This window comes from Anabrus simplex, chromosome 1, assembly GCF_040414725.1.
Source record: "Anabrus simplex isolate iqAnaSimp1 chromosome 1, ASM4041472v1, whole genome shotgun sequence".
NCBI lineage: Eukaryota > Metazoa > Arthropoda > Insecta > Orthoptera > Tettigoniidae > Anabrus > Anabrus simplex.
The window spans coordinates 55,430,218-55,447,080 of record NC_090265.1 but is presented as its reverse complement, the minus strand read 5'-3'; the positions used below and the strand labels follow the sequence as shown (position 1 = coordinate 55,447,080).

Below are 16,863 nucleotides of genomic sequence, written 5' to 3'. Positions count from 1 at the left end.
AAATGAAATTGTCCACAATGAAAGAATATACAGCAATATTAAAGATAGTAACTTTAATGTTCCATAAACAGAATATGAGGCTTAAAGAAGATTCTTTTTGTGTACATAATCTATCATTAATTTCTACATTAACTTAAAAGATGTGCAACATCTTAAAAACTGATATACTACATTATACTTACCTTTCTCATCGATCTACTCACCAATGAAGACCTCACAATACATAATGCCTCCCTTGCTAGTTCACACGCTAAATCACATCTCACACAACAAGACTTCTAGCAACACAGAATGTAACTACTACTTTGCAACATACAGATCCAGAGAACTCTGTTATTGGAAATTGCAGTTCAACTGAATATAGATTGTGTGCAAATTACACCTTTGTGCTGTATGACTGGCAAAAAATTTAGAAACTAGATCTCTACTTCTGGAGAGGCACATGGTTTTGAGGTTCACACAGCCTACATCAAAATTAAGTGCCAGATTCATTTCTGGGACAAAGGAGGGCAGACATTGAGCTAACCACTCTATCTCACTTAGTGCCGAGGTTACGGTTAATGGAAGCCTTCATTTTCCACTCCTCTGAGGGCCACTACAGAGGCTTTTGCTTAGCTGTATGAATGGAAAGATAGACAGTGAACAAGTAGTATTCCAGAGTACTGTATTCTATAATTTTTTCCATGAATGTTCATTTGAATATGCAACTTTTCATTAGAAATATTAGAGAGCAGAGGAAGGAGAACCAATTACCTTTCCCCAAGCATCAACACACAGGTATCAACTTCATTTATACCAAGTATGCAAATTGAGATAATAAAATGGACAAATAAGACAAGGAATGAGGAAGTTCTCAAGAAGGTTTACAAAGAAAGAGGTATACTCACAGCAATAAAGAAAAAAGAAAGCTGATTGGATAGGATATATATTAAGAAGAGAATGTATACAAAAACCTATAGAAGAGCAGAAAATAAAAGGAAAGGGGGTTAAGGGTGAAGAACTGGAATGATAACAGATTTTAGGAGGGGCAATACATGTGCTCAGCTGAGAATGCTCAAGATAAAAGTGCTTGGAGGGTACTGTTCCACTGATACCTGTCTATGGACAAATGCATGGATGATCATAAAGTTGTGTGCTTGTATAGATGCATTAGATAAAGACTACTTAAAGGTGCCTCTGTCAAAACAACAAGAGGTAGAGAAGCACCCAACCCACACTCTCTGAACATTCTGCAACATTTCAGAGGTGATCTCTATCTTCTAATGGAAAGTATGTAAGAAATATCAAGGAAGGAAGAAATAAGAACCAAATGCATTTACATGAAGATGAAAGACTAATACTGTATTTCAATTACAACAGAGAGCAACAGAACACTAAGTTCCTCCCTCATCAATAATCCTTATATTTTAGAAAGTTCCCCAGGCAAGGGTGTATGATAATTATGTGGGCACACAACAATTTTGAGACTGATACAGTGTAGGTATTAGATTATACAATACTGCTAAAACATATAAGAATTTTTAAAACTCTTGACAATATTGCCCATGTGCAATTTTCTCTTGCTCATATGCTTGGAGTGGTCAGGTGGTTGTCAATTATCATGATGTAGATGCTTTAAAGAGAAACCATACTGAAAATATCATTCCTCTATGTAGCAATCCACAGTGGCAGCAATGGTAGCCCCTGGTTTCAATAACACTTACAAAGCATACCAAAGCTTCTTGAAGAATCAAGTTGAATCTGTGGAGGCTCTAGCTGCAGTGTCTTGTTAACCCTGTGTTGGAGAATTCAACCTTGTAAGACCAGGCAGATACCATCTGGCCCAGGTCCCTCACATAGTTTTACTGACTGAATGCTGACACTGTACCACCTGCATATCATCATCTTGGTGGTAACTGATAAAATATTTTTCTTAACAGAACGTTCTTTATCTAAAATGTACAATAACATTGAATATTTCATAATTCTGAAGACTTTGTAAAATACTTTTGTAATCTGACGTTGGAAACTCTGCTTTGCAGCAACAGAAAAAATGGAATTACTCTGTGGGTGCTTTATCACAGTATACTACTAAGGTTGAGTAATGAGAATGACAGAAATTCCTCAATATACACCATGTCACTTATACTCAAATAGTACATTCTGGTTTAAAATACCATAATATAGCACTCTTCAAAACAGTTTAATAGAAGACAAAGTACAGTAGGCTCCACAAAGAAGACTACTGTTAAAACTCAAAGCTTTAACATCCTTAACACAAATATGTGAAAACTGTATCTGGATGATATCAACAAGTAAAGAGTGCTTGCTCAAGGTTATTTAAATTGATCTTGTCATTTAGACTTTCACGGCCCGTGTAACTATTCATGAGGTATACTTTTGGGCTTATGCCGTGTAATTAATTATAAAAACACACTTAACGCATTTCGAAAGGAACCTTGCCTTTCTTCATCAGGAGACACAGAGAAAATGAAACGACACATAACAGGTTGCTAGGAGAAAGCAACAAGGAACTTGAAATGGTGCCCTAAGATGTAAACGGGACGCCATTTTAGCCCCAGATAGAGACAACGAATGGCAACAGTAAAGCATTACTCTCTAATGGTTCTGATAATAGGTAGTCAAGATTCACTAAGGTTGTAGCCTGTATCGCGGTTGAAATTATCTGGGTGTTTACGTATTTCAACCACCTCCCTGATAATTCTTGGGCGATATTGCTTTATACGGGCAAGAACATCCACTTCTTGGAACAAAACATCATGACCAGGTGTTAAGGCATGATCAGCAACAGCTGATTTATCAGGTTGGTTGAGTCTGATACATCTGGTATGTTCTTTGATGCGAGTACATACCGTTCTTGAAGTCTGGCCAATATAAACCTTGACACAAGTACAGGGAACTCTGTAGATACGAGGTTGTTGCAATTTAGGCAAACTATCCTTAGTTGGTCGCAGGAGTTGCCTAATCTTAATTGATGTTCCAAAAACAGTTCGTACATGGTACCTACGTAAGATTTTAGCAATACGATCCGTCATGTTATGTATGTAAGGTAGGTAAAATCTTACGTAGGTACCATGTACGAACTGTTTTTGGAACATCAATTAAGATTAGGCAACTCCTGTGACCAACTAAGGATAGTTTGCCTAAATTGCAACAACCTCGTATCTACAGAGTTCCCTGTACTTGTGGCAAGGTTTATATTGGCCAGACTTCAAGAACGTTATGTACTCGCATCAAAGAACATACCAGATGTATCAGACTCAACCAACCTGATAAATCAGCTGTTGCTGATCATGCCTTAACACCTGGTCATGATGTTTTGTTCCAAGAAGTGGATGTTCTTGCCCGTATAAAGCAATATTGCCCAAGAATTATCAGGGAGGTGGTTGAAATACGTAAACACCCAGATAATTTCAACCACGATACATGCTACCTTAGTGAATCTTGACTACCTATTATCAGAACCATTAGAGAAAAATGCTTTACTGTTGCCATTCGTTGTCTCTATCTGGGGCTAAAATGGCGTCCTGTTTACATCTTAGGGCACCATTTCAAGTTCCTTGTTGCTTTCTCCTAGCAACCTGTTATGCGTCATTTCATTTTCTCTGTGTCTCCTGATGAAGAAAGGCAAGGTTCCTTTCGAAACGTGTTGAGTGTGTTTTTATAATTAATTACACGGCATAAGCCCAAAAATATACCTCATGAATAAATTGATCTTATTTATCGCCAGTAAAAAAAACACACCACCACTTACCATTTCATTAAAAAGATCATGATTGAATTCTGCATATATAATATTTTCACCAACTAACCCATGTACTGTACACAACAATAATTCCAAAACCCATGGTAAAATACTGGTATCTAATAATGTTTCCTTGATATGCATATTTAGATTGTGAGCATTTTTTCAGTAAGTCTGTAAGTGAACCAAGACATGAACAATTATATCACATTATTTCAACACGTCTGTATGTGAACCAAAACATGAAAACTTTTATCAGCAAAAGATATTCTTAAAGATATCACATATAACTTTAACTTGAATATATATTCAAAGTAAACCAGATATGTTAAGCCTCCTACTTCATTATTTTGACTGGTGCAGCACAAAATAGTGAAAATTATCAAACATTAACTATAAAAATCAGAACAATGTTCTTCTAAAGAACTAGAACCTAAATTACTACCACATGCAACACATGTGATGCAGCTGTACCATATTGACAATCATAACTAACAATTCATACAAATAAAGTACAGTATCCTCTGGTCAACAAGTTGTCAAATGACACACCAGTTTCTTTGAAAATCTGACCAGTGAGGTAGGAATATTTCATCACCTTTCACCTAATGGAAAAGGAAAGCTGTCTTTTGTCACACCTACATCTAAAACAAGGCACTTTAAGTACCAAAATTAAGAGCTTTTTAATTTGCATTGTTATACTTTTAATGTTTTCATCTTGCAATAATACAAAAATAATGCTATATTTAGGCTCCTAATAAAAGAACCAAAGTAGCAATCACATGTATGACCGACAGTAGTTTCCAATACATGCTATTTACAGTAACAATGGAAGAAACAATAACTTAAGCTTTTAAAGCTTTAAAGTCGCACATCAAATCTGCATGTCCACACAACAATGAACACACTGAATTCACAATTATTATATCACTGTTATTCAGAAAACTAAATGCCCAAACTAAGCTTTATATGATATTGGTTAGACAATATATTTTTCTAATTAAAAAATCTTTAATTCAGTTCAATTCTGCACAATTCTCAACTTCACCATGTTGTTAACTATTATAAGCTGGTCTTTAATTTACAATTAACTTACATAAAATATTAACAGTACAGCATATAATGGCAGTGTAAGAACATGATTTAAATAATATACTCTAAAACTGCAGTGCTTTATTAACAATCATTTACATACAGGTAAGTTGCTCCCATGGAAATTGGTATCCAATGCATACCTATCAACAGTAATTTACAAAGGATGGCAAAAGGGGCTTCTAACCATTTATGAAGTTCTTCAAATCAATATCAGCAAAGTTGAGCCAGAATTTTGCTTTTGATTGCTAATTTATGATTCATTGCATGTGCTTACATGTCCTGGACTAAAATAAATTAGTCATTAAAATTGTATTTCCTTTTTTCAGTGCTTTCTGTTTTAATATAAATCACTAAATCAACAAATATAAAACGTTACTATTAGGTGCCATCAACAAGTAATAAGACCAACTGAATCAAGGGCTTTCAAAAACAAAACCAACTCTCTCCTTTATGTGCAGAGTACAGAAGTACGTACGCATGACTACAGCAAATTCTTCATATGTTTTCATCTTGCTTACAAAAATAATTATCTTGTTAAGTACTTCATGTTACACAATATGCAAACAAATTAACTAGCAAACAAAGAAGTAACATGATTTCAGCATAAAATAAGTGACTGGCAAACAAAGAAGCAACATGTTCAGCATAAAATAAGTGACACTATAGTCAAAAGAATTGTGTTCAATTTTACCAAGCACAATAGCACTGGCCAAAAGTATTCATTGTTAGATTTTAGACAGCCACAAAATTTTAACTGATCTCATGATATCAAGTTTTTTAATCACATCACATTATAAGCAGCAATTCTTCACTTTTATTTATCTGGAAACCATGACTTTCCTAAAATCTACTAGTTAAAGGTTGAAGTACAAATACATTATACAGCTTTGTGTGTATACATATATCTCATAGAAAAGATATACAAAGACAATATGATAAAGTATAAATGAATATACTTAAAAATTCTCAAAATAAACAAAGGCCCAAAAATAAAGCCATGGTGGGCAATATGAATTCATGAACAAAACTACTAGCTTTGTTATCACATATCAAATGGTTCTTGAAATATACAATATTTCTGAGGATTGGTCATAGCAGTTTGAGGATACAACATTAAAATTACAACTTAATGGATCTCTTCCTCGGGCAACATATTCCTTTCTCTTTAGAGCCAGTAAGCTACATCTTAAAAGTACCATTAGAATAGTAGAATGTTATGCAAGACTAGATTTTTAAAGCAAAAGCTTGATAACAACTGACAAAGTAAAACTCTGACAAGATATATATTTTTAGCATAAATTCATAGTTTTAGCTATGGGACATTCTATTGCAGCCCTGTTAACAATAACCGGGATGATTTTGTACTTTAATGTTTGCAATGCACTTACAGTCTTTTTTCATATTAGCAAGCTAACATATTTTTGATAAATGATGATAGTTACAAATATACCTATAAGAAAATATTCTGACAAAGTTTTACTCAAGCAAGTCAGTCAGCAGTTCAACACATACAAATAAGAGATTTACATTTTGATCACTTAGGAATGATGCAAATATAGAAACATCTCCACAGTCACAATTACTCATAACCCAGTGAAGTCCTTTTCATTATCATATCCACGTGAGCAGTGAATTGAAACATCTGGTAGATTTGGAATCTATAATCATGTCCACACCAAACATTTTGAGCATTCTGACACTGATTAAGAGGCCCACGCTGTAGAGAAAGAAAAAAGAGAAATGTCACACAATAGAAAAAGTTTTAGTAAATTTAGGTTGCAGGTTGATAAGATCACAAAAGATAAATGTAAACAGACGCAAAGCTTACAAACTTACCAGACTTAACATGATGTACGATAATTTTATTACATTTTTCACATTTATGAGCTGGTCATCAGTTCCTTAATTTTATTTACTATTAACTGAAACAAAAAAAAGACAAGTAAATTTGATTATATGTTCTATTTATTTATTTATTTATTTATTTATTTATTTATCTATTATTTTCTATAGCAAGGAAACAATGTAAAAAACAGGCACTGAATAAGAACTATGGAAATTAACAGAATAGAAGAAAGAAAGAAAGAAAGAAAGAAAGAAAGAAAGAAAGAAAGAAAGAAAGCAAGCAAGCAAGAAAGAAAAATAAAAGAACAGCAATATCCAAGTTTTGAGATAATATAATGTACAGAAAAGGTAACAAAATAAAATATGTACAAAAATAAAAGGTAACAAAGAAAACCAACAAATTCACTAACCATTATTGTACATGTAAAGATTGAAGCCAGTCAAGTGCAGAAGGTATAGTGTTAATGAAGTAATTACAAGGTCCTTTATATTTTATTAAAGGGCATTCTTGGACTGTGTGTTCTACATTATAGAAACCCTACAATATGTGTGTCCTAAAGTCTGGTCACATGCCCTGCAGTCAAAAGCTACAGAATTACAAAGTTCCCACTTGTATAACTTGGCATTACATTTAGAATGATTCGTCCTTATCCGGTCCTCTCTTTTTAAGGAACACAACATGTTGACAACCTGTACTCTGGGCAATGGACAGCTAATGCAGGATGGCTATAAGTTCACACAATTAGTGGCAAACTAGATCAGTGATCTCTCACAGGTCAATCTAACAAGGGAACATCCACAATGGTGAAGTCGCCGATCGCGATGAAACTTAGCAAACACATTGAGGTACGTGTAAAAACAATGCCAGCATCAATTTTAGGCGCCAACATTCATTAGCGCGTTAACTAAGGGGCCTAAAAGTTGCGACATTTCAAGTTCCGCGCGATCAGCGATGAATACCTGCTGGCCAATGCTAAGCCGGCACACACACTTCCCGTCTGGAGACACACCCTCTGCACCGCCTTTGACCCTCCAAGTGGTTCTCACCGGCACGTTCCCCTCCCTTCTCCTCGCGCTTGCCGGCTGCTTGGCTGTGGAACGCGACCGGCGCTATATTTTGCTTCTTTACGTACTATAATTATTGAAATCCTTTAAATCACGTTCCGTTTCACACATAATGTTAATAAATAACCTAAACGTATTTACTCATATTTTATGCAAATGTTATATTTTCATTCCTGCTAATTCCGGTGGGTTGTCAATTCGTGGGTACAACCCCGAGTTAAGCACCATCGGGCGTGGACAAACGTGGTATAAGGTATCGCGTCCGACCTAGGCTTAAATTATTATTTACGTCTGAAACACCTTGAAGCTGTCGGTAGTGTCATGTAGAGTGGACATACATATGAAATTTATTAAAATAAATCACCCACCTTGAAACAACGTTAAATGTCCTTTTATTTAAAGAAATTACGTGCCCGGGTAGAGGATCTCAATGAATGTAATGAGATGTTGTACCTCGGGATATCAAAATATGGTTACAGGTCCAGACCTTCTTTTCATGTCCACTCCCCTACCCCCATTCAATTATAAATTCCGAGTTAGAAACTGCTGGTATTTCCCATATTACGTACTCTGGTATAAGGAATCTAGATAGAATGTTTTTATTTGTGCTTGTATTGAACGACGTATTTATGTTTTGCAGTGAAAGGCACAACACATTTCAATTGCAGCCATGGTTGTCGAACATAAATCAATTAAATGCATAGACAACTTTGATATGAGTATGACATGGAATGATTGACGTAATAAGCAACGTCTTTAAAAAGAAATAAAGATGTGCATTTATATATGCAGTAGATATACCGTAATCACAGGCAGAGCTGTAGTCCTACTTACTCGTACTTTTGCGCTATAGCTGACAGAGGTCTATGTATTCAACAAGTAGCCATATTAAAGTATCACGCTACAGTGTTCTGAGTACAATGGCAGTTACATACGTAAAAGTGTACATGGCTATTGTACGAACTGGTACAACAATGTAAACTGCCTATACAATGTGAAAATTCCAAGGGAGAGCTATGAGGAAGGCTGATAGCGTACGGAGTGTAGCACAGGTTCTGTTCGACAGCTAAGCAGACGGCAGCGCGGGGAGAGGGAAACGAGTGGTGCTGAACCAGGCGGGGCGGAGGGGAGGAGGAGCAGAGGTGTGGCACAAAGCAGTGTTCCGGCTAAGCATTGGTCAGGAGGAATTCATCGCTGTTAACGCGGAACTTAAAATGTCGCAACTTTTAGGCCCCTTAGTTAACGCGCTAATGAATGTTGGCGCTTAAAATTTATGCCGGCATTGTTTTTACATGTACCTCAATGTGTTTGCTAAGTTTCATCGCGATCGGCGACTTCACCATTGTGGATGTTCCCTTGTAAGAAATTATATATGCTTTTATGGTTGAAAATACCAGATGTGGTCTTTTAGGTTTAAACTGAGTAAAATAAAACAAACTGCTTGGATAGATTTAACATTTCACAAAGCCCTAGCTTTTCTTCATCAAAAGTAATGACAGTCCTATTAGAACTAGTGCATTCTTTTTTCAAGCAGTTTATCTCATTTTACACAGCAAATACCCAAATGATGCATCACTCCAGATTTGATTATAATTTCAAAAGCACACTAAGGTGGTAGTATTACCAAGCATATACAGTACTGTACAAAAGAATATGGAAGCAATAGGAACATCCATTGTCATGCACGTTGATATTATTAAGGACACTCGCACTCTCTCCCCACCTCATGGATGGGTGCGTTAGAATATATCCATAGTATCGTCTGCCTGTCGTAAGATGCAACTGATAGGGAAACTCCAGGGGCTTTCAACTTGGGACAGTGTAGAGTGCACTCACTATACACCGTCATGACCACAGGTCACAACACGCCTCTCTGTTCTTTGTTACAGGGTGAATGGACTCGAGCGTGTAGAAGAAAGGCTTTACACTGAATTTTATGTATTAATGTGTGAATTATACACAAATACAACTATCACTCGCTTGCTCACATCACTAAACAATCGAAGCACTGTTACTTCTTGCGCTGGGATACACTCTCGATACACGCTCAAGTCCGTTCACTCTACACGACTTTAAAAACAAACATTTCTTGCCGTATATTTTTAAATTTAGAGAAAAATGTAACATTCTCATTGGCCAAAGTGCTTGCCAGTACTTGAAGACAGCTTGAACCGTGAGTGCTGAGGCACGAGGCACGATAGAGGAGGTGGAAGGGGGTAAGCCCACATGCGCAGACAGACGTCTTCCTGGTTAGCTGTACTAAGTGAATCGCTTGGCCAAGAAGGAACTATTACGTCCAACTTTACCATCTCTAGAGCGATTTCACAGTGAGGCTGTGAGCTTTTTCCATTCAAGTAATTAGTGAAGTGAGTCAATCCTCCATGTCATACTAATGAGCTAATTTTCAATTTTGATTTGGCTGACATGGTACTCATAATAAAGCAGGAACAACTTTCAATTATTAATGAAATTCCATTCCAGTAGTTAGTGAAGTGAGTCGATCCTCCGTGTCATACTAATCTGCCGGGCTGAGAGGCTCAGATGGTTGAGGCGCTGGCCTTCTGACCCCAACTTGGCAGGTTCGGTCCTGGCTCAGTCCGGTGGTATTTGAAGGTGCTCAAATATGTCAGCCTCGTATCACTAGATTTACTGACACGTAAAAGAACTCCAGCGAAACTAAATTTCAACACCTTGGCCTCTCAGAAAACTGAGAAAGTAGTTAGTGGGACGTAAAGCCAATAACAATATTATTATTTCATCATAATGTAGCAATCAGCTTGCATTTGGGAGCTAGTGGTTTCAAACCCCACTGTCGGCAGTCCTGAAGATGGTTTTTCCTGTTTTCCATTTTCACACAAGGCAAATGCTGAGGCTGCACCTTAATTAAGACCATGGTTGCTTCCTTCCCACTTCTATCCATTTCCTATACCATTGTTGCCATAAAACCTATCTGCGTCAGTACAATGTAAAGAAAATTGTAAAAAAAATTGAGTAAAAGGAATGTTGTATATAAAGAAATCCTTCAGTAAATATTTACCCCATTGATCGTCATGACTTGATGGTTTCAGCTAGTAATTGTTTAAAATATAGTTAGCAGTGATTGTTGTTTTAAGAGATACGGCAGCAAGATTTTCAGTTCCTCATAATATTGACTAAAGGGGAAGAAGAATGATTCCTGATCTCTTGAGGAATAAGAGTCCTGATTAAAAAGGCATTAAAGGCTACAAACTGAAAGATGTCTTAGACTTCCCATAACAAACATTATCAGAGTTATCCCACTTATTCTTAGTTGATCTTACCTTTCTTCCTAACATTTTTTCAGCAGCCCTACAGATTCCATTCTTCACGACTGTCTACTACTTCCTTCAGCCTTTTCATTAGTTCTTGTGCAACAGATTCCTTGAAACAATCCCACACACTCTTTTCTTTCAACTTATCTAGATCCCATCTTCTTGCATTCCTTCCTTTCTTTCTTCAATTTCTTCAACTTCACCACGTTGTGGTCAGAGTCCACGTCTGCTCCGGAAATGTATTGCAATCCAACACCTGATTTCTGAATCTCTAACTAATCATAATGAAGTCTATTTGATACCTTCCTGTGACTCCAGCTCTTGACCACATGTACAGCTGCTGTTTGTGGTGTTTGAACCAAGTAATAGCGAGGACTAAATTATGATTAGTACAGAATTCAACTACCTGACTTGAGTCCAATGTATGGGACCCTTACCAGGATTACCTGACTCAAGAACTAGAAGAGATCCAAAGGAAGAAAGCAAACTTTGTTCTGGGAGATTTCCAACAAAAGAGTAGTGTTACAAAATTGTTGCAAGCTTTGGGTAGGAAAGCTTTAGGAGTAAGGAGACTAACAGCTTGACTAAGTGGTACGTTCTGAGCTGTCAGTAGCAGATACGTGGAATGACATCAGTAGATGAATAAGCTTGAGTGGAGTTTTTAAAAGTAGAAAAGATCATAAGATGAAGATAAAGATGGAATTCAAAAGGACAAATTGGGGCAAATGTTTGTTTACAGAAGAGGAAATAGGGATTGGAATAAATGACCACCAAGGAAGGTTCTCAATAAATTTGCAACTTTTTGAAATTATTTAAGAAGAGACAAGGTAAAATAACTGATAGCAAATTAGGAATAGGAATAAATTACCACCCACCGGGCGAGTTGGCCATGCGCGTAGAGGCGCGCGGCTGTGAGCTTGCATCCGGGAGATAGTAGGTTCAAATCCTACTATCGGCAGCCCTGAAAATGGTTTTCCGTGGTTTCCCATTTTCACACCAGGCAAATACTGGGGCTGTACCTTAATTAAGGCCACGGCCGCTTCCTTCCAACTCCTAGGCCTTTCCTATCCCATCGTCGCCATAAGACCTATCTGTGTCGGTGCGACGTAAAGCCCGTAGCAAAAAAAATTACCACCATGGGAGATTTTCGATAAATTTCCCTTGGAAATTATTTGAGAAAAAACAAGGTAAACCACTGATACAGATTTTTGTGCCACCTGGGCAACAGAACTAAATGCAGATTAGTGGTGACCGATTGCTTGATTGAGGCCAGGCTCTGCTTGTCACAAAAAAAAAGACTACGATCTAGCTGGCCTGGCTGGTAGCACCTTGTAAGGGCTTGCTGAAAGGGTTACACTGAAATTCTTAAAGGCAGCTTTGGGTGAAAGGGGCATTTAGAATGGTACAGTTGGCAGATGAGGCATTCCAAACTCAATCCTCTGTCTAGTAGGTAAGGTAGGAGACTACTTAAAGGCTAAGCGAAATCACCCTGACAGAAAAACCTTCAACTGTCCTTGTCCTAGGCATAGCAAATCAGCAGATGAAGAAGAGGAAGAAGAGGGATTGCTTTCAACAATAATAGAAGCCTGGCTAGGAGGCTTGTTCATTCCCACACCTGGCCTGCTGAAGTGGATGATTATGATGATGATTATATATTTCACATATTGGTGTTCGTAAGTGCAACGATGATATAAGTGTGCGTTTGTATCTATCTCTCTACCTATATAGTGTATGTTAATATACTTGGGTATTAGAATAACTAATGATGGCAGAAGTAAGGGAGACATAAAATGCAGACTAGCACAAGCAAGGAATAACTTTCTTAAGAAACGAAATTCGCTCACTACGAAAATTGATACAGGAATTAGATGTTTTTGAAGACTTTCATCTGGAACGTGGCATTGTATGGAAGTGAAAGATGAACAATAACTAGCTCAGGAAGAAAGAGAATAGAAGCATTTGAAATGTGGTGTTACAGAAGAATGATGAAGGTGAGATGGGCCGATCGAATCCAAATGAAGACATAGTGAATCAAATTGGTAAGATGAGTTGTTGTTGTTGTTGTTGTTGTCGTCAGGTAATTATGTTTTAACCTTACTTTATTATAACTTGTAATGTTAAGCTAGTAGTAAGCTCAACCTACAGTACTGTAAGCCACAGTGTTAAGTCATCATCATCATCACCGTCATCATTTCCCAACTCCAGTTTCCCAAGTGTGGTGTACAAGTGCTCGCCATCTCCTTCTGTCTTCATACATCTTCTGTTCCAGTACATCCACCCATTTGTGTCCTCTCTCCTCCACATCCGATCTTAGTCTCTATCCAGCATTTTCTTGGTCTTCCCTGCGGTCTTCTTCCTATGAGATTAAGGTCAAAATATTTTCTGGCAAGTCCTTCCCGGTTCATTCTCATTATGTGCCTACAACACTGAAGTCTGTGTTTTTTTAAGACCCTGGTAATAGGAACTTTGATACCAGCTACTTTCCTATTCACTCCATTTCTGATCTTATCCTTTCTGGTAGTTTGGTTCATGGTTCTAATGAATCTCATTTCAGTTGCTTGGATTCTGCTGAAATCTTTGTTTAGTCGAGTACACGTTTCTAAACCATATGTGAGGACTGGTACGAAGTAATTATGGTACACGATTGTTTTAGCTTTTTGTGGTTGTGGTTTCCTGCAGTCTCAGAGAAGATTTCTGACTTGACTGTAGAAGTTTGATGCTTCCTGTGTTCTGCTGAGTATTTCCTGCCTAACAGTGTTGTCTTTAGAGATTGTGCTTCTGAGGTACTTGAAGTGGGTATTTCATTCGATTTTCACTCCTTCCAGAAATATGTCTGAGCTTGTTCCTTCCCTCTTGATGGTCATTTCCACTGTCTTTGTTTTGCTCGCCTTCAGTCCAAAATTTTTGAATGTACTGTTCCACTTGTTAAGTTTCTTCTGAACTCAGGTTCTGTCTCTCCCTATAAAAGCACATCATCAGCAAATACCAGGGCGTTTGGTTCACTGTCCATTTTCTTGATAGATTTTATGACCTTGTCCTTTACTGTTATGAACAGGAATGGTGATAGGGCACTTCTTTGTTGGACACCTCTCTTTGTTTCAAACCATTTTGATAGTCTGTTGCCTATCTGGACACAGCTGTAGCACTTCTGGTATAGCATCTTGACTTTGTCAATTAAGTACGTTGGTACCTTTAGGTCTTCCAGACATTTCCATATCTTGTTTTGAGGAATACTATCATGTACTTTTTTCAATGTCCACAAATGCAATCACTGGGCGAGTTGGCCGTGCGGTTAGGAGCGCGCAGCTGTGAGCTTGTATCCGGGAGATAGTGGGTTCGAACCCCACTGTTGGCAGCCCTGAAGATGGTTTTTTGTGGTTTCCCATTTTCACACCAGGCAAATGCTGGGGCTGTATCTTAATTAAGGCCAAGGCCGCTTCCTTCCAATTCCTAGGTCTTTCCTGTCCCATCATCGCCATAAGACATATCTGTGTCGGTGCAACATAAAGCAACTAAATAACAATATAAGAGAAATTTATTGGACTCCAACCTATTCAATACATTACAGTAATAAAGCAACTAGCAAAAAAAAATGCAATCACAAGATTTTTTCCGTATTCCCAATATTTTTCTGTCAGCATTTTTACTGCAAAGATAAGATCCACAGTACTTTGACGTTTCCTGAACATGTGTTGTTCTTCCTCAATCAAAGGTTCCACTATCTTCCTCATTTCTATGATCTTTTCCTGCAGCTTCAGAGTGTGTGACAACAGTGTGAGTGTTAAGTACTGGAAATAATTAAGTTGTGTATGGATTTAGAACGCTGAATTTTTTCTATGAATTGCTTTGTAATGCTGTTGTTGTTTTTGTTGTTGTAGGGTAATTATGATTTAACTTCACTCAATTATCAGTTGTAATGTTAAGCTAGTAGTAAGTTCAACCTATAGTATTGTAAGCCATAGTGTTAAGCACTGGACATACTTCAGTTGTGTGTGAATTCGTATATGATGATTCTGGATCTAGAATGTTAAACTAGTAGTATTTCTTGTAATATTTTCTTTCCATGGAATTGCTTGTTGTAGGTACTCTTGTTGTTGTTGTTGTTATTGTTGGTTTTTGTTGGTGGGTAATTACGTTAACTTTACTTTATTATTACACTATTGTAAGTGATCATTGCCACCAGGATATTTCCCACTTGTGATGTATTTGTTTGTATTTATATTTGTTTGTGATGTATTTGTTATAGAAAGGGGAGTTAAGGATTGGAATAACTTACCAAGGGAGATGTTCAATAAATTTCCAATTTCTTTGAAATCATTTAAGAAAAGGCTAGTGTCAAGGAAGAGTTTCCTTCGAACATCGAAGTACTTAGCTCCACTGCTGAAGAAGCCTGGTTAGAACTATTGAGGGCTAAGACCTTCGTCCTTCCTGGTTGGAAACAAGTTTATGAATATTTACACCCTGGTCATAACAAGGACTGAATAGGCTGAGATCAGGCGTGCGCAGATCGAGGATTCATTTGGCAAGATGGGGTTACATTGAAGAAAATGGTGTTCAGTGTGATTGTAGAGATCAGTTTGTTCAACATATGCTTCAATGTAGACTGTTCAGCTTCTTGGACAGAAGATAATTGTTACCAGGCCACAGAAAATGCACTGGAAGTGGCCAAGTTTTGGTAAAAAATTATAGCTTTGTTAAATGTATGTTTCAGATATGAGTCTATATATATAAAAAGGAATGTCTGTTTGTATGTATGTCTCGAATGGACTCGAAAACTACTGAAGCGATCTGGCTGAAAATTTCACAATTTGTTCTTATTGCTCCTGGGAGGCTTTAGGAAGTGGTTTGAATGAAATCTGATGGGTAGTTTGGCATAGAGGCTGAGAAGGGTTAAAACAAGAAAATAGCTTGTTTTAAGGGGCCTAACATCGAAGGTCATCGGCCCACAAGAAAATAGGGGAAGGTAAGTAAGCAGCATGACAAGACCAACATTATATGAAGATTATGATGTGTTTCTTAAAACTTATATTCTTCTCTTTCTTCAATGTACAGTATATAAAAATAAAAAGTCCATGTTCAGTACCCATAGGGGGTGAGAAGGAGTGAAGAAAGAATATGTGAATGTGTATGTTTCAACATAGCCGTCAACCAAACTAGATACACATAACTTTCTATCCGGAAAAATTACTGTAGGGGCAAGAGACTCCTAGCGTCCCTAAAGGAAGGGGTGAAATGTAAAAATCTGAAAAATGATCAATATTAGTGGTGAATTCATAGTCCTTGGGGTAGCTGAGATGAACGTAAATACTCTGGATGCTGTTTGAGCCAAAGTTCATTCCCAATTGGGACTGGGGTTAGAAGGGGTGAAAGGAATGTCTAAAATGACCAAGATCATGAATGTACGTGTGCATATTCCAGCATAGCTCTCAACCAAGCAGGATACTCATATGACTTATTGTTTGGGAAAGAAAACTGTAGGGTAAGGCACCCCTATGGGTGAGGGTAGAAAGGGGGTAAAATATTAAAATAGAAAACGACCAATATTAAAAGTGAAAACAATGTATATTAATAGTTTTTCTTTTGCATTTGATTAACCAATTACATTAAAAATTAAGAGTAAAACCACCTTTTGAATACAAAATCAAGTAATGTGGGTTACATTATGGAAGAAACATTTACTGGAACTAATTTCGACGTATTTTTTAAGGTCATCATCAGCCAAATCACGAATTGCACAATGTATCTGATACTTCATAGAAATTGTATAAAAAGTTGTTGAAACACAGTGGTTTGACACTAAAAATTTGAAAAAGTCAAAATTGT

General features: G+C 37.1%; 1 protein-coding gene across 1 annotated transcript in view; it reads right to left on the bottom strand.

Moving 5' to 3' along the window:
• Window positions 1-4,797: 4,797 nt before the first annotated feature.
• Window positions 4,798-16,863, bottom strand: part of LOC136884060 (intermembrane lipid transfer protein Vps13) — an 816,621-nt gene continuing 804,555 nt past the window's right edge. Inside the window, exons 58-59 of the mRNA XM_067156088.2 lie at window positions 6,677-6,762; window positions 4,798-6,557 (exon numbers count right to left, since the gene is read on the bottom strand). Coding sequence (XP_067012189.2) covers window positions 6,721-6,762 — 42 coding nt within the window. The 3' untranslated portion in view covers window positions 4,798-6,557; window positions 6,677-6,720. The remainder of the gene's footprint in view (window positions 6,558-6,676; window positions 6,763-16,863) is intronic.